Genomic DNA, 23,781 nt, shown 5'->3' on the forward strand with positions numbered 1-23,781 from the left:
CAATCAGCAATGGACCATCTGTTTGTAATGAAAGCTAAAAATTAGAATGAATCATTCCCCTTGATACAAGTGAATGCGTGCCTCTACAGAAGCATCACTGCCTAAGTGCTGATCTGTAAAACTTTTGAGTGCATTTTCATTCATTATTTCAGAACTGTGTTTGTTCTTAAAAAGTATTAAGGTACATTTTAGTTATGTGCAATACAGTGTGATTAAATAATTATCAGGTACATAGTTTTGATATTTAAGTCTGATAATAATGTTGACACAACACAAAAATGTACAGTGGCTTATGACTATATATGAGCCATATCGATTCATTTGATAATAGAAACAGGAATGTTTTATTTTTTTAGCAATATGTAGGCCCATTACACAATTGTACTTCATATTGGTCATGAAGATGAAACTTTTTTTAGGTTGTGTTTGTTGTGAGAAAACTGACAATCACTGGTGTACATTGTAACTTAGGTGATGTTTCTTTTTAAAGACTTAATAATTGATTTAAACGTAAACTATCCATTCATCTATCCATTTTCTGAAACGCTTCTCCTCACGAAAATCTAGGCATACTGGTGCCTATCCCAGCTGACTACGGGCAGTAGGCGGGGGACACCCTGCACTAGTTGCCAACCAATCGCAGGGCACAAATGGACGAACAACCATTTGCTCTCGCACTCACACCTATGGGCAATCTCGAGTGTTCGATTGGCCTATCGTGCATGTTTTTGGAATGTGGGTGGAAAGCTGACTACCCGGAGAAAACCTATGAAGGCACAGAGAGAACATGCAAACTCCACACAGGACTGCCATGTTTTTGTCCCCCCTTCATCTTCTATCCATTAAGTTGTGAACAACTCACAGTGTCACAACAAATTACCAGCATTGGTATTCTGCTAAATCTCCAGCTGAATAGAAGTAGCATTTCTTTCAGGGAAAAAACAATCACAAAAGGACATGGGGTGCAGACACAAGTTGCGGTACTAAACCAACAACAACCACAAACAGACGCACACATAAGTGGCCAAAATACCTCTGGTTTCGAGTCTACAGGCGAGGCTGCTTCCTCGGCCTGCAGGACAAGACAAGCCAGAGGGGGAAAAAAAGGTCAAAAAAACAGCAAAGGGGGTGGTTAGTGAGAAAGGATGATGACATTAGAGCAGGGAAACGAGAGAAATCCTTTAGAGATGCTTCAAAAAATATAAGGGGATTTAGAAGCAAGTGAAGGATTTTTTAAATGCCTGGAGAGGAGCTAAAAACCAGTGAGATTAGTCAAATGATTGGCAACAAAGGGATGGTGAATACCGTTGTCCAATGCAAAGGACGTTGAAGAGCATAAATGGTTTCACAGATTTTATCATTGTGGATGTTTGTCAAGTCAAGGATGTGGGTCAGTACAAAACTCTGAGAACTGTATTGAATAAAATCTGTTTTGATCAGCAGTCAATGTGAGAAAACATACCTTGAGCTCCAAAGTTTTGCTGCACGTTGAAATGCTCGCACCACGAATGTGCTCTTGACCGTGGTGCAGCTCTAAGTCTCGGTCAGTGTCGTGATCATGGTCTTGGTCTTGTTCCGCATAGTGGTAGTGATCATGGTCTAGATCCATGCTGCCTTCCTGGTCCAGGTCTTCTCTAGACATGAACTGTGTTCGTTCACTCGAGCTCCGCTGAGACAACTGGTCCATACTATTACCTAAAGTTGAAGCTGGTTTGGTGCCAGTGAAAGGAAAGTGCTGTGTTTAGTTTTAATAATTCACATAGGTACACTTTACAAAAATCCATTTGACATACAATAAATCTTGATTTGAGGGCAATTATATGGTGTGGGGTGCAGCTTTCTAAATTGTTTTTGTTCACTATGCTGTGCGGCCCATTTTTGCACTCACCTCAGAGGCATTATAACTGAGCCCTGTGAACGTTGTCAAGTAAAAAACAATGTGACCAGGAAAAAGATTCTGAGTTGGTCTATTTGATTCCGGACAGTAGTTTTATACTTTGTCACAAATAACATTTCTCACTGGAGTCATTTATAACATTGTGGTGACAGAACGACAGGGCGTGTACTGTACTGTAAGAGAGCCATGCAGTTATACTTTTAAATTTTTAAATGACGGGCTCACCATCAAAAAGAGTCTACAAACGTCTAACTATATGTAAAGGTCAGGAGAAAGCTTTGCCAAGAAAGATTCCTTCCTTCAGAAGACCATAACAAACATGGCTGCAGCCTGGAGGGATTCAGTACGAACAGGAGCTCTTACCCCCATCAATACTTCGGGACAGCAAGTACCTCTTGCTAACAGAGCGATCAAAGAGAGGAGCAGGCCTGTCAATCAGAGCACTGGCCTGTCTGGTTTGGGCTTGAGTTCGCCCACTGTAGCGGAACTTGGAGCCAATCACCAGGAAGCCCTTTGGTGGTGGCTCTGGAGATACCAACCTGTAAAAACAGTTCCCAGAGTATATTTTTAGGTTAAAGAAATTAACGTAAGCAATTTAGTCCTGGATTTCTGCTGATAAAATGAGGTCCCTAACCCATACGGCCAAGATTTGTCTTGATTGCAGCCAATCGAAAAATGCATGACGCAATCAGCATTCTTTAAAGAATCCGTAGAGGCAGCAACTACCTACATTAATGGTTTCCGACTGAATCAGCAGCCCCGCTGCTTTGACCAGCTAAGCTGCATTCTGTTTTGTCTCAGTTGCTTCAAGATGATCAATCAACAATTACACGCAGACAGCAGGGTTCTTAATGATTGTATGATCAATGATCAGGCCCATTCCTAGTGGCTGTTTTGTGCCATGCAGCAATGCAGAATAGGCAAGTACCCAAGTCCTACCTGAAGAAGGTGTGGTGCTCAATGCAAACCTTCCACAGGCGCTTCGAGGCCCGATGGTTGGGCAACTTGAAGCCAATGGTGCTTTCAAACTGTTCATACTGAGCCGTGAGGGAGAAGGAGTGATGGATGGTGAGAAAAGAAAGGAAGGGTGAGAGGAGAGAGTGCGGGAAAAGATGAAGGGACAGTGTGAGGGTGAGCTGTGTTTACTGCAATGGAAGAATCAATATATTTTCTTTTCCCTCAGACACATTTTCTTTGGTGACACGCACGGTACAACTCCAGCCAACTGACAAATAACTCCCTGCATCAGATGTTCAGTGATGTGAATAGAAGTAGCATCTGCCCAATCAATAGGTTGTTAGCAATATCACAGGCCTTTAAATTGTCCTTTCAAAAACACGACCCTGACCGTAAACATGTAAAGTCACACTGACTTGAGGAGATAGAGAAAGGAAATTCAGAAAACTTTGGCTTTGTTAGTCACTAGCAAGATAGAAAGAAAATTGCGCTCATGAAAGTTCGGGAGGAACAACCAGACATGTTAACCTCTATTGCACCCTGCTGACAACAGTGAAACCATGACTACATGAAATAGTGGAGTCTATGTACCCTCATTTCACTTAGTGAGGATTTGTCATACGATCATGAGCCGTCGTCATTGGGCATTGGGTTCATTAATTGCAAAACCAAGCATCGTCCAAAAAGACAGTACCTCTCCAGGACGGATCTTGATGTAGAAATTGCTCCTCTTGTATGAGATCTTGAGAATCTTTGGCCAGGCAAAGCGGTTGATCCTTAGACGGTCTCGGTAAATGAGCAGACCATTAGCGCTCACGCCAAGCATTATGTCGATTCCTTCGGAATCCTAATCATGGGAAAATCTCTGTATTAGCATAAGTAACTACCATATACTACAAATTGTGTAACTACTATATTCTGTACATGTACCTTAGCGTGATGCAAGTCTACCCCATACATTGAGAGCTTCTTTGCATTTTCTAGAAAATTCACTTCTGCATCTGCTGGACTCATTCCTCTAGGGTGGAATAATCACAAATGAGTCATCATTGAATCTGCCATACCCCACAAAGTTTCCCTGGCAATTAGGTGAATTTGTGTGCCGACCTATAGTTACGATGCAGCTCCATCACCCTTTCCTCCAGCTCCCGCGTCTGATTAGGGGCAAAGCGAAAGTCAGCCACATAATCCAGCCCGTGTTCCTCTGGCTCATAGTCACCCAGTTCAGCCTGAACAGTGTAGGAGCCCAAGAGGGCGTGCGTTACAAAAGAACAGGGCAGACGGCCGGACAGGATGTCGTCCCTCAATTGCAGGCACAGGTAGTACCTAACAAATATGTAGAGACTTGTTAGGTTTAGCCTTCTGTCTTTTTGTTTTTAAGATGACTGCACAAATACACTTTCACACTGCCAAAACATCCACTGTTGCCAATGTAGGCTCGAGAGACTTCTAATCTTGTGAGACTTCAGCGCACTTGATTTTTCATTCATGTTTTTTTTTTTTTTTTTTTTTCTTACCTACTATGGCACAGGGTACCCCTGGCTGTTACAGTAGATAAAAGTTTTATTTTGTTGACATTTGGAATGTGGAACGAATCATTTCCATATCATGTTCACTTTTTTTTCTGAAATCCAATATTAACCAGTGGCTGCACAATGGACTGTGTTCAATTTAGCAGTTGCACATTAGGTCATGAGCAAGTAAATTAAAACCAAAGTGCTATGCGTTATGTGAACATTGGTGATTAGCCCCATAAAATTTGCTCAAAGACAATAAATGTTATTTAATAATCAAAATTGGATCCAATTGTACAGTATAACAGAAGAATCTTTCATCGCTTATATATCAGCCACACAGCTCGTGGTTGATTAGTCCTTGATGTTTTTAATAAAATGTCCGTCCAAAAACAATTTCACAGTTATACATACTGATTGTCTTGGACACGAGAGTACTTTCAGATCGGGGGAAAAAGGTCATAAATACAAATACCAGTCGTGCCAAAATTACAACAGACCATTGCTTTGCGGTTGAAACCAACTCCAGTAAGGCTTCCTGCGTGTTCAAGGAAGCAGTGTGCTCACTGGGTCACATGGAAAACAAATATCTTCTATAAACATAGTAATCCGAGCAGCATGGCTTTAGAGCGTTTTATATTTGCTCGTTAAATAACCAGTCAGCAGTTAATCTATTATTACTAATACGGATATGCATACTTTATGTCATGTCTGACAGTTTCCTGAAATCCTGAGAACTTTTTTTTTGTTGATGTCAATGGATTGTGGAATTTCAACAACCGGTAAACCTTGTTGGTTTTATACCAAAATGATTAGTGGCCACAGACAGACAGACTTCTGGATCCCTCAATCATTAGATTTTTTTGGGGTATTGGCACTGAACTCCACATCTGGATTGCATATTCTACTCAGGGGATACACCTTCCTAACACAGAAAGGTTATACGAGTTGTGGAATTTAGTCACACATGCTGTTATGCATTTCCACAAGTTGTGTGATTCATCCTTTTGTAATTTGTCCCAGCAGTATTGGATTAAAACAATTAACGCAGTGTTTGGAACCAACTGGAAACCTAATAATTTTACTTGTCAGGACCCAAACATCAAACGCTGTTCTGGGCGAAAGTTTCAAGACCAAAATAGGTCATGTCTCAATCAAGCCTTGGCTCAATCCCTCATTTGATTGTCCGACTATGATAGCTGAAAAATATAAATTACGGTCGGTTTGTCTGTTTTGAATTTACGGATATATTTTTCAATCGAATTGGTTTCACACTTTGAGGTGAGTCATTTTGTCTCTGCCCAGTCTAAACTTTCTTGTTCAACAATCCTACTCAAGTGAAGTGATGGCCAAAGACATTAAAGACTTCCATCCATCCATCCATTTTCTGAACCGCTTAGTCCCCACGGGGGTCGCGGGCGTGCTGGAGCCTATCCCAGCCGTCATTGAGCAGTAGGCGGGGGACACCCTGAACTGGTTCCCAGCCAATCGCAGGGCACACAGAGACAGACAACCAATCGCACTCACACTCACACTCACACCTAGGGACAATTTGGAGTCTTCAATCGGCCTACCAAGCATGTTTTTGGAATGTGGGAGGAAACCGGAGTGCCCGGAGAAAACCCACGCGGGCCCGGGGAGAACACGCAAACTCCACACATTAAAGACTTGAGCTGTAGAATTCCGACCAACCTGGTGATGTCTTCAATGAGCACTGAGGGGTCTGGGGGGTAGAATTTAACAGAGAATCCCAAAACCCAGGCGCCAACTGTGAACAAATTAGCAACATAGACAGTTAAGCACATTTCCAACAATCTTCAACCACTCAGCTCATGATTGCATTGTTGATTTTAGACCAAATATCCATTCTATTGGACTGGACTGAAATAATTTGTGTACTGCTATATATTATGGCAAAATATGAATTGGTGTGATAATTGATTACAGCCATATTCACTAGGTCAACGTGGCAGTCCTGTTGATGTCTTGTGTTGATGTGCTATATGATATCTGCTTGGTTTTCCGCCTTGTAAAGTTATTGTTGATAATTATTGTGCTAAAATCTTTACAATGCTTTTTGTTGTCACTTGAGGGGTCAAAACTAATTGATTAATCAAATATCTTTAAAAAGTACTCATCCTCTGATTTCCATCTCTCAACAGTTACAATGCTTTGATTGGTTTAACAATTGGTGATTTCTGTTTTTCACGTAAGCAGACTACATATCGCTTGTGTTTCATCAGAATGAGAAATTTGTTAACATCTGCTTTACTTTGGAAAACAATAATGAACATTTATCCTTTTTCTGACCGGTTATGGACCAAACTTCTTAACCGTAATCAATTTATTGGATACGAAAAGTATGGATTACCTGTAATTGCAGTGCTAAATTTAAAGTAGCCTCAGACGCATGTACCCAACGAGCAGCTCTTTGCTAAACCCAAGAAGTTCTAAGTTTCAAGAAGGTTGAAGCTCCTGTGTGATTTTGCTTTTGTTGTTTATTTGGCTTTGTTTAATCATAAAACAATAACAAATGATTGACAATCATCGATTAATAAAAAGTCATCAAAAATATATATTTTGTTATACAAAATAAATTCATGGTCCAATTAGTCCATTAATCGATGGAATAATTAATAGAATTACTGACTCAAAAATATTTGATATTGACGGTCTTAGTAATCTGTATGATGAATGCCGTTAATTCTTAACAATAACATTTGAATAAACATAATATGAGATGTTCACATTAATTAGTTCCCTACAAGTAGCACTCAGTTGCTGACACCTGATCTACACAGACCTCTACTGGGGCACACTGCCTCCATGCATGGAAAATGGAAAATGCCACAGAAACAGGGGTTGAAAACATTTGAAAATTATTACACACTTCACCCTTATTTTGAACTCAACAGAACTTCACTACTTGATAAAACCTACCCCTTGCATGATTTAGCCCTCTGTTCAACTTTTCTTAAATGAACCAACCCCGTTCTCGCTCATCTTTCTAGTCTTTTGTTTCTTTGGCAGTCTGATAATGAAGTCGAGGTCAGATATTTCTGAGAAATCATTTCATTGACAAACTGCAAGCACGTAGTCTAGTTCATTAATCGGATACATACATGCACACGTTGCACTCAAACTCACACACACACACAGAATATACTGAGTGTGCATAGTCTCTGTCTTGTGCACTTACTTCGAATTTGCTTTTTAATCTCCTTGGAAGGATCCAACCAATGCTGATAAAGATGAAAAAAAGAGACAATGCATTTTTGTGAGATTTGACCTCGGCAAAATCCCTCAGCTATATTTCAAGAGCTCCTTGCTGACTGTCTTGCATAGTTGAAGAGCAAAAACTGGCCTCTACAAATGACAGGAAGCATCAATATGGGTGTGATGAAGGTTAACCAAATGCTGCTTGTTCTGTTTAATGTCACCAGCAGCTTTTATGAGTCTCCTTCGAATCCAAGCACCTTCTTTTAAAAAGGCTGTATAATCCTATTTTCAGTCTGAAGCCAACATGTTTGGACAAGATGAATCTAGCATTGATCTTGTTCGAATTAAGGTTCCATCTGGTTCATTTGATAGAATGTCCCATGGATAATCAATCATGTTAACATCTTAATTCACATTCCAATGTTTGCTCTCACAAAATATGTGTACAAAATCAAGCACTACATGCTGTTTGATGTGTCACTGCATATGTGCCACAGTGATTTGCCTCAAACACTAGACATAGGCTAGCAGGTCTTTATGCTCAATTTGGATTTTTTTGGGTAGAATCCAATTTCTTTTGTGGAAGCGTTCACATTCCATTCTGAAATGCGCCTTCAGTCTAACTAGTGTGTGAAGCAAATGTGGTCAGGAGAGTAGGTGCCACGGACTTGTCTTGTCATTACGTATTTCAGATCCACAGAGTAGCGATTAGGGAAGAGGTGGAAATACAAACCCCACATAGGAAGGCCGGAGCTGGAATCAAGCCCTACACCTCTGAACTGTGAGGCAGACATGCTAACCAGTGCTCCACCGTGCCGCCCTTATATAATTTTTACATATTGGCTGTGAAGGAATCGTGCTCGGAACAAGTCATCCCAAATATTTCCAAAGGTGTGTTAATATGTTGGCAAGACCTTGGTATTGTCGGGGTCGTGGAACGTCAAACCGAAGTAGTCCCTCTCCAACAGGTTCAGATGGCCACAAACCATGTCCAGCAGTGTTTGGCCCTTGGCAAATTTCTATCAGACACACACACACGCACACACGCACACACACACACGCACACACACACACACACACACACACACACACACACACACACACACACATATACCCACAGTGAATCACATCGCTATAAAAAAACTGTACAATAACAGTTGCAAGTGACTAAACATGTTTAATGTATGCCAGCAACAACTAAAAAAGAGGCATACAGACTGCGGAATGTTTACCACCTAACATCCATAAAACTATATGGAAGTCCTGACGTTGTCGAAGGCTTATTTGTCAAGGCACTAAACAATAGTACTGCATGTTGTATACATTTTTTTGTTCATCGTTGACGTTTCATGTCCCATAAGGGTAAAAAACAATGCTTAACATCATAAAGATGCCAAGCAATGACTACCCCCTGCTGAATGGGAGTGCCGACAAGCGTCAGGCGAAGGAAAACACATCACCAGCTAAACAACAGATCACACACTTTATTAATGCAGCCCTTTGGGGAAAAAACATGCACACTGTTGATTGCACACAAACATGCACAATGTGCACACACACATCTTCTTGGGCAGTCCAGCTCCTACGGTGACAAAGCAACCAAGCAGCTGTTACCATAGAAACAGACGTAATAGGTTCCTTGTGCCCTCTCCCACTCCATACTTTTCTCTTTGGTCAGAAAAGACTAAAGCAGTGAACACAAGAAGAAAGCCAAACAATGTACCATTTCTTTCAAAACAGTAATGAAGAGGAATTGGACTTTATTGCTCTTGAGCAATACACTATCAACACCATCAGGGACCGACAGTGTGTGTGTGTGTGTGTGTGTGTGTGTGTGTGTGTGTGTGTGTGTGTGTGTGTGTGTGTGTGTGTGTGTGTGTGTGTGTGGGCGTGGGCGTGTGCGTGCGTGTGCCTGCGTGTGTGCATGTGTGCCCTGCGATTGGCTGGCAGTTCGGGGGTTACTTCCTACTGCCCAAGGATGGATGGATGGATGGATGGATGGATGGATGGATGGATGGATGGATGGATGGATGGATGGATGGATGGATGGATGGATGGATGGATGGATGGATGGATGGATGGATGGATGGATGGATGGATGGATGGATGGATGGATGGATGGATGGATGGATGGATGGATGGATGGATGGATGGATGGATGGACGGTAAAAATAAAAAAAATTATATAACCCCATTTTGAAAATGTCTTGCAGCTGATTATTGAACACAACTTGTAGTGTATTTTCCGCACCATAAGACACATTTAAAAGCCTTTAAGTCATGGCAAGCATGCTCCCAGTTAGAGTGAGCACCGCTCTAACGTTACATTCCAACATAAGCATTGGATGAAACTAATCTATCAACCCTAACACGCCCTATAATGCGGTGTGCCCTATGTGTGGATTAAATACAAAATAGATCCTACAATTGACTTTGCGCCATGTAACCCGAAGCGCCTTATGGTGCGGAAAATACGGTACTCATACATACTGTAAAGTGTGCCCTGGCTGGTCCACCACGATGATGCTGTAGCCCACTAAGCTAGGAGAATACAGGGTCGCCATGACAACAGCAGTGCATCAACAATGCCCCTGTAACATGACTATTGCCGTTGGTTCAGTAATTACATGCAAATGTAAAATGATAAACGGAGCAGACGTTAATCCCTTTTTATAAATAAGAAGAAGGAAAAAAAGAAGAATTAAATCAGAATGAAATAGACACTGTGACCTCGTGTCAGTATAGTGGCTTTATTTTTCTCCATTTTTTTTATTTGTTATAAATATATTTAATAAATATCTTATTTAAATTGATCTGAAGCAAAGATTTTAAAATTTTTGAATTTGTTGCTCTTTGATTTTGTTTAGCCACAAAATCCAGGAGACATAGAAGGGACTTCCAAAACAGCAGGACTGATTCACATTGACGTGTGGTTAAGTAGCAGAGGTGAGAATATGGCCATTAGCATTTCTGTAAATTCAGTTCAATTTACAAACAATAACTAAAAAGAGAGTTCCTATGGAAGCCTCAAGCACAAAGGTAATGGAATCCTAGCTTTAATTGTGGGACTTGATCAATATCTCGTTTACCAGCCAAACCTTGATGGAAGGCAAAGTCAGGCTCTCTGTGTTTTTCGCATCAAAGCTGCTTGCTCAGTGCACTTCATAGCTGAAATTACAGTTTGGATTTTACAGCATTCATCATTGTGTCCAAACAGTAGACTCACCCACGACCGACCATATGTCTCTGCCTCTCCTCCCCCCACTTTTCTTTATGGTTTCCTACACCTCTCTCGCTCTCACGTTCCATTTTCTCCCTGGTCAAACATCATCTGTCAATTGCAATGTATGGATTTCCTGTCAAAGTGCAAATTCTGTGGGCCAAGAGACGTGAAGGGATGGATGTGTGTGCATCTGATGGACAAGGAGGAATTATGTATGTAATGTAATGAGGTAAAACAACACAGATACACAATACCCGTAGAGGTTAGATAAAAATAAAGATTTTATTTAGTAAAGAATGAGATGGGGGGCTTATTAAAAAGGCAGTTTGCAGTTTTTAAACTGCAACGTTTGAATGTAGACTCATTAAATGCCTTCCTCCCTGAGTCTGACCGAAGCCACGGCCCTCACCAATGTGAGCCTGCATGATCTGCACTGTCACGACGTCACGTGTGCATGCACAAACCGTTCTTAGCTAGGTCTGCTGCATTGCTAGCATGATCTATTCATTATAGACTGTTGTGTTATTGCTCTTCTTTTCAGCTGCTCAATTTTTTCCATAGCTTCCGATGTCATTAAACAGCCGAAAAGCACGCTTCAAGGACAACAGAATCACACTCGGCACACACTTGCTGCACAAGTAACATGGTCCATTCAGGGTTCTTTCACAACATCGGGAAGAGAGGCCAAATTGGAAAACATGATTACATTTGGATTAATTGCCTCGCTGGCTACGCCGTTTAATGGAGGAAGGTAGTCACTGCAAGGTCTACAAGTAATGTTGTCTACAGGGATAAGGTCAGCCGTTGTCGTAATAGACCCTTCAACAAGTACATGGGCCAAAGGGGTTAAAGAGCTTCATAATGAATGATCTATGGGCAACCAGGAATGCGGAATGCCCAATTAACATCCACCAATCTTCCTGGAAAGTCACCTCAAGCCGCACAGTTGCTGAGCAGTTGCAGTTGCGGTCGTTGATCTGAGCAGCACCCACCCGCACAGTGAAAGCTGTAGTATTTCCTGACTCAGTCACATTTATTTTTTCACGACACACATTGTCTCTCTGAGGTGGAATGCAATGTGCTGAGTCAAGTCAAGGATTGTTTAAATGTAGTAGAATTTCTTGCATAGTGTGACAGCAATCAGAAGCATTTTGCACAGTTTAAGACTGCTATAATTGCTGCAGCATTATACACTTTATAAATGAAAGCCTAATTAAATTATAGGTCTGCACTTTCACAGGATGATAAAACAATTACTGAACAAAATTCCTCTGAGAATGAGTCTGCGTAACTCTTGCGGGTGTTCACTCCTAAGTATACATGTAAAAATAAGCCTCAATGGGACTGTGAAACTTTTGACCCGCAAACCTCAAGGTTGTTTCCATTGTTTTAGCTGAAGAAAAATTTTTTTAGTCAGTACAAAAAGTGGCTGCTATTCATTAAAAACTAAGCTGTTGTGTTACCTGACCTGAAGCTGTTCTGTTAATTAGTTGATTTTATTTCTCCCAATAGCTGCTGACTGATTTATCCAAAGTCATCTGGTAGTCATTCGTCATCTGTACCAACTATCCATGGAGTGTGGCCATTAAACATTCCTCTGGGGCACCACAATGCTATAACCCGTGCTGACTCGAATTGGAAAATTTCCAATCAATGTTCATGTACGGTCACTTTGCTATTCAGTTCTTTGTGGAAATTCACCTAGTATCGCCAGAGTGCCATGGAAGTTTTCATTAAATTAGGGAACAAGGTATATCAGTTTTTGGTCTGGCAGTGGTGCAGGATTAATAAGCTTATAGACATGAGCAAAATGAGCTGCAAACTAAAAAGCTGACAAAAACATAAACTACATCTGAATGACAATTTAAATAAGAAAATCGTGGAGAAATTAGAAGGCCAGAGAGAAAAGAGGCCAAGATTTGAAGTTGTTGTTTGTGACATGGGTTTCTGATACTGGGTGTGCATGCAGAATGGTGATATCTGTGAGATCACAATAGCACAAAACAGTGAATTGGACGAACAAATGTAACAAAGAAGAGGAACAAAAGAAAACAATGGGAGACATTCAGAATCACATTTCCGTTCCCCATAGGCTGAATTCATTCAATTGTCACAAATGTCAACCAACCAACAAACAAGTTCTTGTGTTGGTTCAGTTTATGCACCAAATTAAAAAACTAAGATTAAACACATACACAAAAAATAATAACTAAGTCTAAGACAACGTGGTAAATGGTGAAAGCATGAAAACAGTTACCTGAACTCAACTTAAGACGAGTTTAGAACTTTTAAAATGTGTGCAATTTTACATCTTAGTATGAGGTTTTCATCAGTTTAATGTCTTGTTCCAATAAAAGTCAGAAAAATGTATTTGGGGCTGGATTAGGATGTCCTTTTGGCCTGCTGAGTTGGTCACTGCAGGTCTCTTCTGCAGTAGGCAACTCTGATTGATTTAATTAACGGCCCAGATGCCAGTAAATGACAGGGTGTAGCTCTTAAAAATTCCACTCTTGTCCCACTTCAGCATGTGAGTATGCAAATGGACCACAGAATTGAGCAATGTACCTCAACGGCGGTCTCGTAGTCTGAGCCGTCAAGCAAGCTGACTTTAACAGGGACTGTCTTGGGCCTTTTGTTGCTCTTCTGGGGGGATTTGGAAGCCTTGCTGGGTGTCTTGTCTGAGCTTTCATCCACATCTCGATCCTCCGGAATCTGGACAGAGAAAGTCAAAAAGTGCTCGCGTCCTACTATCCTCCTTCAGATGCAATTGCTTGTTTCACGACATGATTAATTGTTCAATTGGTTGAAGCGTTGCAGAAATATGTAAAGATGCTTTGTCTAGGTGGGAGGAATGATTGAGAGACCCGAATAAAGTGAGCTGCTGTTAGTTACCCAGTGCACCCACCTGATTGGTTCGCCTGGAGTCACCCTCCATTGCACTTTTCATTTCCTCCGCCAAAGTCTTCTCTGTTGTCATAGAAATAGATTGAAGACCTATGAGCACATATAAACATAGTCAGCTCTAATTTTGCTTGCTCAAAAGAACAGTGTGGTTGGAATGATTACTGGCCCTAAATGTCCAATATGGCTGATTGATTGAATAAAACGTTCTCCCTCTGTAACTATCCTCACATTAATTGAGTCATGCTGGCATACTGTATTAGTCTCAGCTGCCATTCGTATCCAGCCGGCTTTTCATGCACGGAAAGGATCTTGAAATAGAGGAAGAGTGCAGGGTGCGAGCTCCTGCATCCTGTCTTCTCAAGAAGATATAAACGTAAATTCTATCAGCAGGCGAGGCTCGCAGCAGACAACCTACGTAGATAGAGGGGAAGAGGCAGGAAGGGGGTAGTGATCTGAAGATGCGGGGGGAGGTTATGAAGAGAAATGATAGAACACAAGTAAAAGGGGTTATGAAGAGTATGACAGCAAGGTGAGGAGATGGACATAAAAGCAATAGCGCAATATACTGGTGACGGATGAGACCTGTCATGTGAAGGTGACCACTGCGCTCTGGTCCAACCCTATCTGTGCTCGTTCTCCAAATAAAAGAGCTGAAATTCAGATTAGGCGTCATGGCAAAGAGGGGCAAATTACTCGAGATAAAACCCGAGTCAGACAGTGACATTGCTATCAAAAGAGAGCACAGGATCAGAGCTTAACATTTACTTTATGTCAGCTGAACTTGGCCAAGATAACACTGGAATTATTCTTTAGAACTTCTTTTGAGTTTAAATTACTTGACCAAGTAGGGATATTATATTGTTACCAAAGCTTGGTAATTCTATGCAAATGTACTGCATTTTCCTCAAGTGGGATTTATTGTTTGTTATTTTGTTTGTTTGTTTGTTTGTTTGTTTGTTTGTTTGTTTGTTTGTTTGTTTGTTTGTTTGTTTGTTTGTTTGTTTGTTTGTTTGTTATTTTCAGTTTATTGGTGCACTTGCATTGCAGTCAGTCCTACTGCTAACAGTCAACACAAGCAAATAACCATTTCTTCAAGATTTTTTGTAAACATCCCAGGGACGTTGATGGTAAGCTAATGTTGTTTCTGACATATAAAGTGGATGCTTTCTCCTCCCATAGAAAAACGACTGCCAAGAAAGCTCCAAACTGTTTATTCCAAAACAATGCTTATGTGCCAGGTATCTGGGAAACAGTAAATGGGTGGGTTTCACATGACACTTTTCCACATTAACCACGCTGAGAAGGTTTTCTGATGTTGCTTCATTCACATCCTGATGAATAAACAATTCTGAAATTTTACTTTCTGCGGGGAAAAAAAAAATCAAACACCCTGATGAAAACTTGGGTTGCATGAAGACTGAATATTCCCAAATGCTAGCTGTTTAGTGTCCAAAAAAACCATCTGAAGACCACAAGTACTGGTTCCGGGCCCAGATGAAGAACAAGTTTTCCGCCTGGAAGGTGGTACACTGTGGTGACCCTTGATGGGTTTGAAAAAAACAAATTGAGAAGAATTTGGATAGAAAGTCTGTTAAACAGCTTAAAGTATAAACAGCATAGCCCGAGAAAAAAACCCTGTGTCAAGCGTGCCAATTGTGCCATATTCTGAACTTGTGTTTCAATGGCCTGAACCAACGAATAATAAATACACAGCTGTCAAACTTCTCAATGACTGACTTCTTTTTACTCATGCCACGTGCAGTTCATTCATATCAGAGTCCTAATATGAGAACATCCAATGGTATGAATGAATGATGGTTTTCAAGTCATTACATTATTAATAATATATGTTCTGGCACTTTGTTTTTAAGGCGATGGGACTTTTCTTCCTAACCCCTTAGCGGCCATATTAAAGATATCGAAAATGTGATGCAACAACAAAAGAAAAAATAACTATATATTTTTTAGCTTTTGTCTGTTAAATGTTTGAGGAGTTTCTGTAACAGTTCATCTGAGGGTTTGTCTGTCATTGGTGGAACGAATCAAATGCTCTTGCCAATGGACTCTCGCTTATAAGGTGTAGGTTACTGCTCTACACAAGCATGTAAAATTGGAGACCAGTGCAGACTATTAAAGATGAATGTGAATATAGTGTATAAGTCTCCACCCTTTTCTAGCCATAATAGTCCTAATGTTCTGGAGATAATTACTACAAGATGCTGCAATGCCATTCATTACTAGAGGAAGTCAGTGTCACGTTCTGCTGTCAGTAACTCAGATAAAGAATTCCTGCTGTGTGTCACTCGGGATTGTGTCAGGCCTTCCAACTGACCTTGGCTTTGCTCTCCACTTTAGTCATGCAGTATCTCCTCAGGGATCATTATACTCAGCGCCACGAGCTGGTGTCAGTCCAGCAGCTAGACTTCAAAACCAAACACACTAAAGTGGAAACATATGTCAAACTCTTATCCAACAAAGGAAGCAAAATGTGACCCCACCACAAAAAAAATAGTGATCTCCTGACCGTTCTCCTACCAATATGCAGCACATTTACGACAACAGAGCTAATGGGGAGTCTCGTAACCCTGTCATCATGTCTGTCTCCATAAGCATCTTTTTACGAGTGTGCCTCACACATTCTATTTTATGAATATGTCCAAAAATAATGACCCCAAAAGATATCTGCATAGGATACACAACTTGAGAATTTTGCTCACTGTTTGGGTGCATCCGCAAGTGTTCTTTTTTTTTCCCCTTCATCTAGTTTTGGCCAAAAAACAAATGAGAGATCAGATGATAGTGTGTAATTTTGAGCTGTCTGGATAACTGAGGGAAACAGTGGTAATGTTCTTAAGACCCATCACCAAACATTGTCACTCTAAATCTTCCAAGAGAAATCTAAAAACAAGCATGTCACTGCTTTCCGGTTTTGCTGATTGTTCTAATTCTCATCTTTTAGAAAATAGCACAGATTCGTTCTAATCAAGTAAAGAGGTAGAACTGAGCCACTATTGGCAGAACCTGTCGAAGCTATAAAAACACCACCATCATCCTCTAAAGAAGCCCCAATTCTGCATTTAAATACGGTTCACATTGAACTGTTGTCTATGGAAAACACAATGCCCATGGGAAAAATGTGATTTCAGCAGCTTCTCTCTCACTGTTTTGCTGCAGGAATCAAATACATTTTACAGTGCAAAGCTACGCTGCAAACATGTAGTATGTAACCTGTACAAAACTATTTCAAAACAGGCAAACGTCTGGCGAACGTCTAGCGACCCTTTGGTTAACACTTACGACCTTAAACAAACCCTGACAAGAACGCAAAATGTGCTGCCCTCTAAAATGCTCACCAATGTTCAGTGGGATGAGGCTGAACTTGAAGGAATTACAGTTGGGCTCCCACACCCTCGAATGGCCACCAAACATACATTCACACCTCTCATTTTTTTTACTTAACTAGGTTAGCATTTGTACAAATAAAAGACCTCCTTCAAATAGAGCCCTGTACTGTGTACATTGAGGCTTCAAACTGAACCGTTTTCAGAGATCATTTGTGTGACAGTGCGTTTGCATGTCCTGTCAGTAACAGGAAATTATGCATGCTTTGTAAAATAATCCATTGTATCATCACTGACTTCTACACACAGTCTGCCTTAGGCTATAATAATCCTCGCCATGCCATCATGCTCTTACTCCAATCAGCGCTTGCTTCCAAGTGGCACACACAGCCAACTCATCAATTCTAACTGGGCTCATGGTAGCTCTGGGAAACCAGTAAAAGATCATGGGTGGGGGTTGGGTGAAAGGGAGTGGCAAGATGTCCTTGTCCAAGGGAGAAACACACACACATATACTTACATACACACACATAAGCCTGAGATTCTTGCAAAGACCATTGTTGGAGACAGCCTGCATAGTACAGCTTCAGTCTGTTGCAATTTACATCCCAAAACAACAGAGATAAATGATTAATCTAAAGAAGCAGTGAGGCTGCAACCTCATCCTCCCTGGGAGAACGCAACCAGGAGGAAGCCGTACTCTATAGATCAAGTAGTCGAAAAACAGTAGTAGTGGAAGCCTTGACTCGTAGAGGCTTAACACATGGAGTCAGTTTATATGTAGTACTCTTTTGGGGAGGATATGTTCGAAATAATTTTTCCTTGTTTGTGTTTTAAATCATTTTCCCTTGTTTGTAGGTGTTTTACTTCTCTGACTATGGTTTTCTCAATGTATGACATGTGTCTTGCATCCCAGAGTTTACCACCTATTTCCACGTATATCACTTTGCCGTCATCTCTTCTGTTGGGTGAGCAAGATGTCATCGGGGCTGCCATGAATTTTTCAATTCAGTCGTGCAGGCCACAATGGCAGGTCCCCACCTCATGCATCACCAGTGTTTATGCACACAACCATCAGGTTGGTCAACGGCAAACAATCGTTGTTCTAATTGCAGTGTGAAAGCCTTTAAGGACCAATATTCTACTTTGCTGCAAACAGCAACTGCAATTTGAAGTCATGACAATTTAAATGTAAAGCCACAAAGAATCTGTCACATTTAAACCCAGATTTGACTCAAAGTTATTCACGAAAGATATTAAGTGAACCAGCTCAAAATTTAGGGCATCTTGGGCTTGATTTCTGCCCTAAAATGCGGCTGCCTTGCAAGTTAGTGGCGATCAAACATGATAGTCACAGTCAGTTCAAGAGCATCATCTTCGTCTGCACACAGTCCAACTGAGAACATATCTCTTCAATCAGTGGCAAGAGAGATGTCATGCCCTATGCATCATTTTGTGCATGGCTAATGGGAAAATTTTAACTTTTTTGAAAACTAACACAACAGAGTCATCAGGCGGGCCTTTTTTATATGCAGTTGCTGTGGAAACTCCAGGCTAACATCTTCTGCCAAGCGTATCAAAATAAGATGAGAAAAAAAAGTGAAGAAAACACAAGAGAGCAGCCTCCAGGCACTATTTTGCCTGTTGACACACTTGAGAGGTGAAGCGTCGCCTGGTGCTATAGTGAAGGCAGTGACAGCTCCAGTAGAAGTGTGAATACTGAAGTGGCGGAGACAGAGGTGGTGGGTGGAAGAGGGTGAGCGACAATTTTCCATGTGACGTATCAGCCACCACGCTCACACACGAAAAAATTATGCAGTGATTTGACCTTCAAATAACCTCATTTGGTGTTTCTGATTTGAATAACGGTGGCATATTCAAGAAGACTTATTTTAGTGTCCTATGTAGGTGGATATGTTAACTCACCCAGTAACAGCTATTTTTAGACCAATATTTTTACCTTAACTTTTGAAAGAAAGAAAAAGGAAAGAAATATAAATAAGTCACTTGGATTTAATGTCTTGACTCCGAAAATACATCAATAAATCTTTTTATTTGGGTGGGCAGAACAAAATTACAGCATTGAGACTTTCTCACTCGTATTACTACTCGTAGTATTATCAAAGTTTGGCCAACTTGTAACTCAAATACATCTCAGTTGTGCACTGCTGTAAACTACAAAAACAAAACTTATTATCTTAAAGTCCCTATAAAGTGAGAACAAATGTCTTGTTAAACTAAGCATGCATTGGCACAAAATCAAAATGCACCATTTTTTATAAGCCCGAGCATATGTGCGCTGGTCTACGACTCCTATGAGTCGCTGCTTACAAGTCAAAACAGAGGGATAACCATAAAGTCATAACTTTAAAAATGTCTAAGAAGAGAGATACCAGAACAGTCTATGTCATGCGTACTTTGCTCGGTTATCCATGTGGGGGAATAAAGGACATTTTATTACATGCTCCCATTTTCGCATTCGGGAATGGGGCGGGGCGACCAAATGCAGCTTGGACCAGGGTTTATTGAGGGAAAAGGAAGTTGGAAGGGAGGATGAGGGGAACAAACCAACAGGAATCGGGAAACTAACATAAACTGTGGGGGCAGAGTGACAGGGGGAACCGACAGACGAACAGAAACCGACTAACTGACTAAGACAAAGGTAAAGAGACTAGACGGGAGACGAGACAGGACAGAACGACAAAGAGACAAGAACAATCCGACAGGGGAGTGACACGCAGACAGGACTTAAATACGCGACAGGTAACGAGAGGCAGGTAACTGTGATTATTACATTGATTGTGATCAGACACAGAAACCATGACAACATATACACATAATAGAACGACCGGAGATGAGTCGTGACACCCATCTTGAATCCACCTTTTAAAAATTCTTGTCATTTCTATTCCATGTCTTCATCTGGTGGTTGGCTGTGGCCACACCACTTGGCTGTGCATCAATACGCTGTTATAAGTCATTCAAAGAACGACTCTTCAATACTTCTCAAGGGGGAAATTGTTCACGAGTGTGCATGATGAATGATGCACGCAGCTGCATGGGACCCGAGCATTACCCTTGGCGTGGTTCTCTGAGAACACACTGACAGGAGGTTTTATTGACTGCTTGTCTGCTTCTACAGATGCTGGATAATTTTTTTAAACTGGGGAGTCTAAGTTAAGACATATTTTTGTGTCATAATGCGATCCTCATGCAGAATGAAACTTCATTATTGTAAAGTACGTCCCATAGGCAACCGACTTGGCAACAGCCTGTTAAACAGTCATGCAAATGAATATTATTTCTGTTTCAAAAACAAAAAGGCATGCAAAACATCTTACGAGAGCCTCATTACTTAAATGCACATCAGATAGACTGAGATGGGAGGAGATGATTAGATATTCGGGGACGCATGAGTGGACAGATGCATGTACTGTTGATCTAATTTGCCCCCTCCACGCCTTTGCCTCCATGAAGTCAGAAGACGTACTGCTTGCCGCCTTTGGCCCACAAGAACATCCACAGTGTGCAGACAATGAACAAAAACAGAGACTCTTGACGTTCCTATTCCAACAAATCCAGAGGTGTTGTTAAAAAAAATCTCTAAATTTTCTAACATTGTCCTACAGAAAATAGACACTTTGATGGCTAAACTTAGACTCGTGTCCACATTTTATTTTTAGTAAGCTCTCTTCCTTCAAACCATTTTATTTGTTTTCACTGCCAGCATGACTGCAAAGTACTGGTGACAGCTAACGTAAAAACGTAGCTGCTTAACGTAAAAAATGGCAAACTAAATATAAAGTAATTTGTAATAAACAGTAGAGTATCTGAGTATTATTGAGCCAAAAACATAATGAAATGGCTAAGAGGAAATAAATTATTGTTTTTCTATATTAGATGTTACGTAAATAGTAATCTATAGTACAGTAATCCCTCGCTATATCACAGTCCGCCTTTCACGGCCTCGCTGCTTGACGAATTTTTTTCACAGTGCATTGTGTTATGGCTTCAGAAGAAAAAGACACTACAGAGCCGAGTCAGGCCGCAAAGGCACACTATATAGTACGTAATTTGTATTGATTATTAAAGTTAAAACGAGGGATTACTGTAATCGTAATTGCAGCCAGTATACTTATAGGCCACCATACTTTTGTTTGGTTGTGTGGTGCCATGATATTTTTCCTAAAAAAAAAAATTCTAAGAGCCTTATTTGTTGCCATAAACGTACCTATGGAAACATATGGACTATCACCAAGACATTGAACACGAATGCATTGATTTTAATGGCGGCAAACTGATTTCATTTCAACCAGCATTCCCCTTTAATCTGCAATAAACGTGTTGCTTCACTAGACCAGCAGTCACTTCTCCGGCTTCCACTTGCACACAACGCACAGCGTGCACAGACCTGGTGTCTGTGAGGAGCCCACGCCTGCCCCCTCTGCCACACCCGCGACAATACAGACACCATCTTCAATGAGCTCATTACATGATCATCTTCGGCTTCAAAGCCTGTGGCGGCACGATTGAGAAATAAATGATTCGTCTCGGGATGATAATGGAGGTGGAGGAGAGCGGAGATGCTAGGAAAAGAAAGGTGCACCTGCTTCCAGCTTCTGCACACTGGGCCTAATATGCATGAGATAGAAAGATGCTCTGATTACATATACACCAGTACGAGGTGACGCACAACAAATAGTGGGTGCATTAAACGTGTCAACGCCCTCTGTCTCTTTGCAAAAGAGACAAAGCGGTGCCTTTGTCCGGCTGCAATGCAGCTGGCCCTGAAATGCCATATACAGGCAGCCAAACGCAGCATGCACCTGTTCAGCTAGCGCACAAAACAAATGCAGTCAACTCGCAAGTCGTACCTGTGTGGTGGTGCCGGGCGTCAATACCGGATGCGGATCATGGAGGAAGCAGGTCGTATGCTGACCGCCGCCCCGCCCAGCGCCTTCTTCTGCCCGGGGAGATGTAGCCCTGCAGGCGGGGACAGCAAGCAACCACAAGCCGGCGAGAAAGATTTCGCCGACCCGAGGAGGGGGAGGAAGAGAGGGGAACTCCTAACGTTGCGCGTTATGCGCGTGAGCGCCACTCAGCATTTGCCACGCAGCATCACGTCGTCGTTTCACCTTTACGTTTTTTCTCTCTTTTTTTTTTTTTTTTAACCTAAGCTATTTTTACATTTCGCGCGCAAAGCCTGGAAATATAGTTGGCATAGCAACAAATAAAATACAGCCTGTACAAATTCAATCAAAACTTTTCAAATGATATACGTATTGCATAAATCAGCAAAACGTATGCCCTCCCACGCAGTTTGATTTCACGTGAACTGGTTCCAAATGAAACCCGAACTGCTGTCAATTAACAACCGAAACCCATTTAGCTTACCCTATCTTAGGCATTTGGTTTGCAGATAAAAGCTACAGTTGGCAGTAAACAATAGGGGAAATTCTTGCTGAGAAGATACAAAAATGCCATCTCGGTATTTTTTTTATTTTTTATTTTTTATTTTTACTGTAGCTTGACATGATATCACTCCAGCACCTGACTTCACCATAATGGAAAATATCCTAATAAATGATTGGGAATTATGTGTCTGCTGCATGAGCCATGTTTTGTGATTAAGTGCGAGTGTGATGAAGTCCATGAGTGAAAGTCACAGCTATTTGGAAAAAAAATATGTATGCAGCAGATGGGGTCAAATCCAATGTCCCTGTGGTACAGGGTTGAATATACAGAGAACAACTCGTTTCTCAAAACCTTTTATTTAATTTTATTTAATTTTGCTTGTCAGCAAAAAAATTTTTCTTGTGTACTGGATTATATAATTTTTCAAGCGATAGGAACCAATTCAAATGTAATTTGGACCAACTATACATAAAAACATTCATACCAAAAACAAAGAATGGCTTATTTGGGCTCTGATTCGGTTATGTTTGTTTGTCAATTCTTATCGGTGATTCTTCATATTCAGTGTACTTTATACTTATATGTACGGATAAAAGATAAACTCTTTGGTGAACGTATGAAAAATACCAACATTTAAATTTGTTCATTCCTTGAGTCATGCAAAAACACCTGTTCAGAGGCAACTTTTCATAAATGTTTGTTAGTGAACTCTTGTGCTGAAATTTGACAGTACCGGCATGTGTCTTGCATTTATCTATTTTCATGACTGACCCAGGTCATGACTGTTTACTCGTTCAAAATTATTATATATTTTTTAGATTGGTAGACTGTTTGATTGTCCCACTGGATAATGAAAATATCTATTGTGTCTACATATTCAGGTTCATAACCTTTTATTTTATCCATCTGATTTTATTTCTGAATCATCTAAGGCCCTTAAATTTGGAATTCAACCTGGGAAAGTTTGGACCCAAATAGTTTCTTTGTCATAGCTCAGTGGATGAGGGTGACAGTTCCAAAAGGATTTTGTATTGGGAAGCTTTTCAAATTGTAACACACTGCTACTGAATGTGTTTGTATTCATCCCATCTGTTGATTGAAAAACTTGTGAGGCCTGCATGCATGTGACTGCAACTCCATGATTCATCTTAAAATTGTTGTGTTGCCAGAACACACCAGAGAGGGGTTGTAAAATGCGTCCACATGGTGGCAGTCACAAGCCGTCACCGTCAACACACAGGTTGGTGAAAAGTTCCCTTGTTTCCTGTCATCCAATGCATTCCCTGAGTTAATGTCTTTTTCTGTTTGCAG

The 23,781-nt window shown here is 40.9% G+C and overlaps 1 protein-coding gene across 6 annotated transcripts in view; it reads right to left on the reverse strand.

The window, feature by feature from the left end:
• LOC148402712 (band 4.1-like protein 1) overlaps positions 1–22,186 on the reverse strand; it is a 31,790-nt gene extending 9,604 nt beyond the window's left edge. For 2 of the 6 annotated variants that reach the window (XM_088368755.1, XM_088368754.1), the window contains exons 1-13: positions 21,930–22,186; positions 13,716–13,804; positions 13,376–13,522; positions 8,502–8,606; positions 7,568–7,610; positions 6,061–6,136; positions 3,962–4,180; positions 3,785–3,872; positions 3,549–3,701; positions 2,837–2,934; positions 2,261–2,436; positions 1,463–1,707; positions 1,034–1,072 (exon numbers count right to left, since the gene is read on the reverse strand). In XM_088368755.1, coding sequence (XP_088224881.1) covers positions 1,034–1,072; positions 1,463–1,707; positions 2,261–2,436; positions 2,837–2,934; positions 3,549–3,701; positions 3,785–3,872; positions 3,962–4,180; positions 6,061–6,136; positions 7,568–7,610; positions 8,502–8,606; positions 13,376–13,522; positions 13,716–13,787 — 1,461 coding nt within the window. In that variant the 5' untranslated portion in view covers positions 13,788–13,804; positions 21,930–22,186. The remainder of the gene's footprint in view (positions 1–1,033; positions 1,073–1,462; positions 1,708–2,260; positions 2,437–2,836; positions 2,935–3,548; positions 3,702–3,784; positions 3,873–3,961; positions 4,181–6,060; positions 6,137–7,567; positions 7,611–8,501; positions 8,607–13,375; positions 13,523–13,715; positions 13,805–21,929) is intronic. The other 4 variants (XM_088368759.1, XM_088368758.1, XM_088368757.1 and 1 more) reach the window with 2 other exon arrangements.
• Positions 22,187–23,781: the final 1,595 nt, after the last annotated feature.

This window comes from Syngnathus floridae, chromosome 2, assembly GCF_059516105.1.
Source record: "Syngnathus floridae isolate MCC-2025c chromosome 2, RoL_Sflo_1.0, whole genome shotgun sequence".
NCBI classification, from domain to species: Eukaryota; Metazoa; Chordata; class Actinopteri; order Syngnathiformes; family Syngnathidae; genus Syngnathus; species Syngnathus floridae.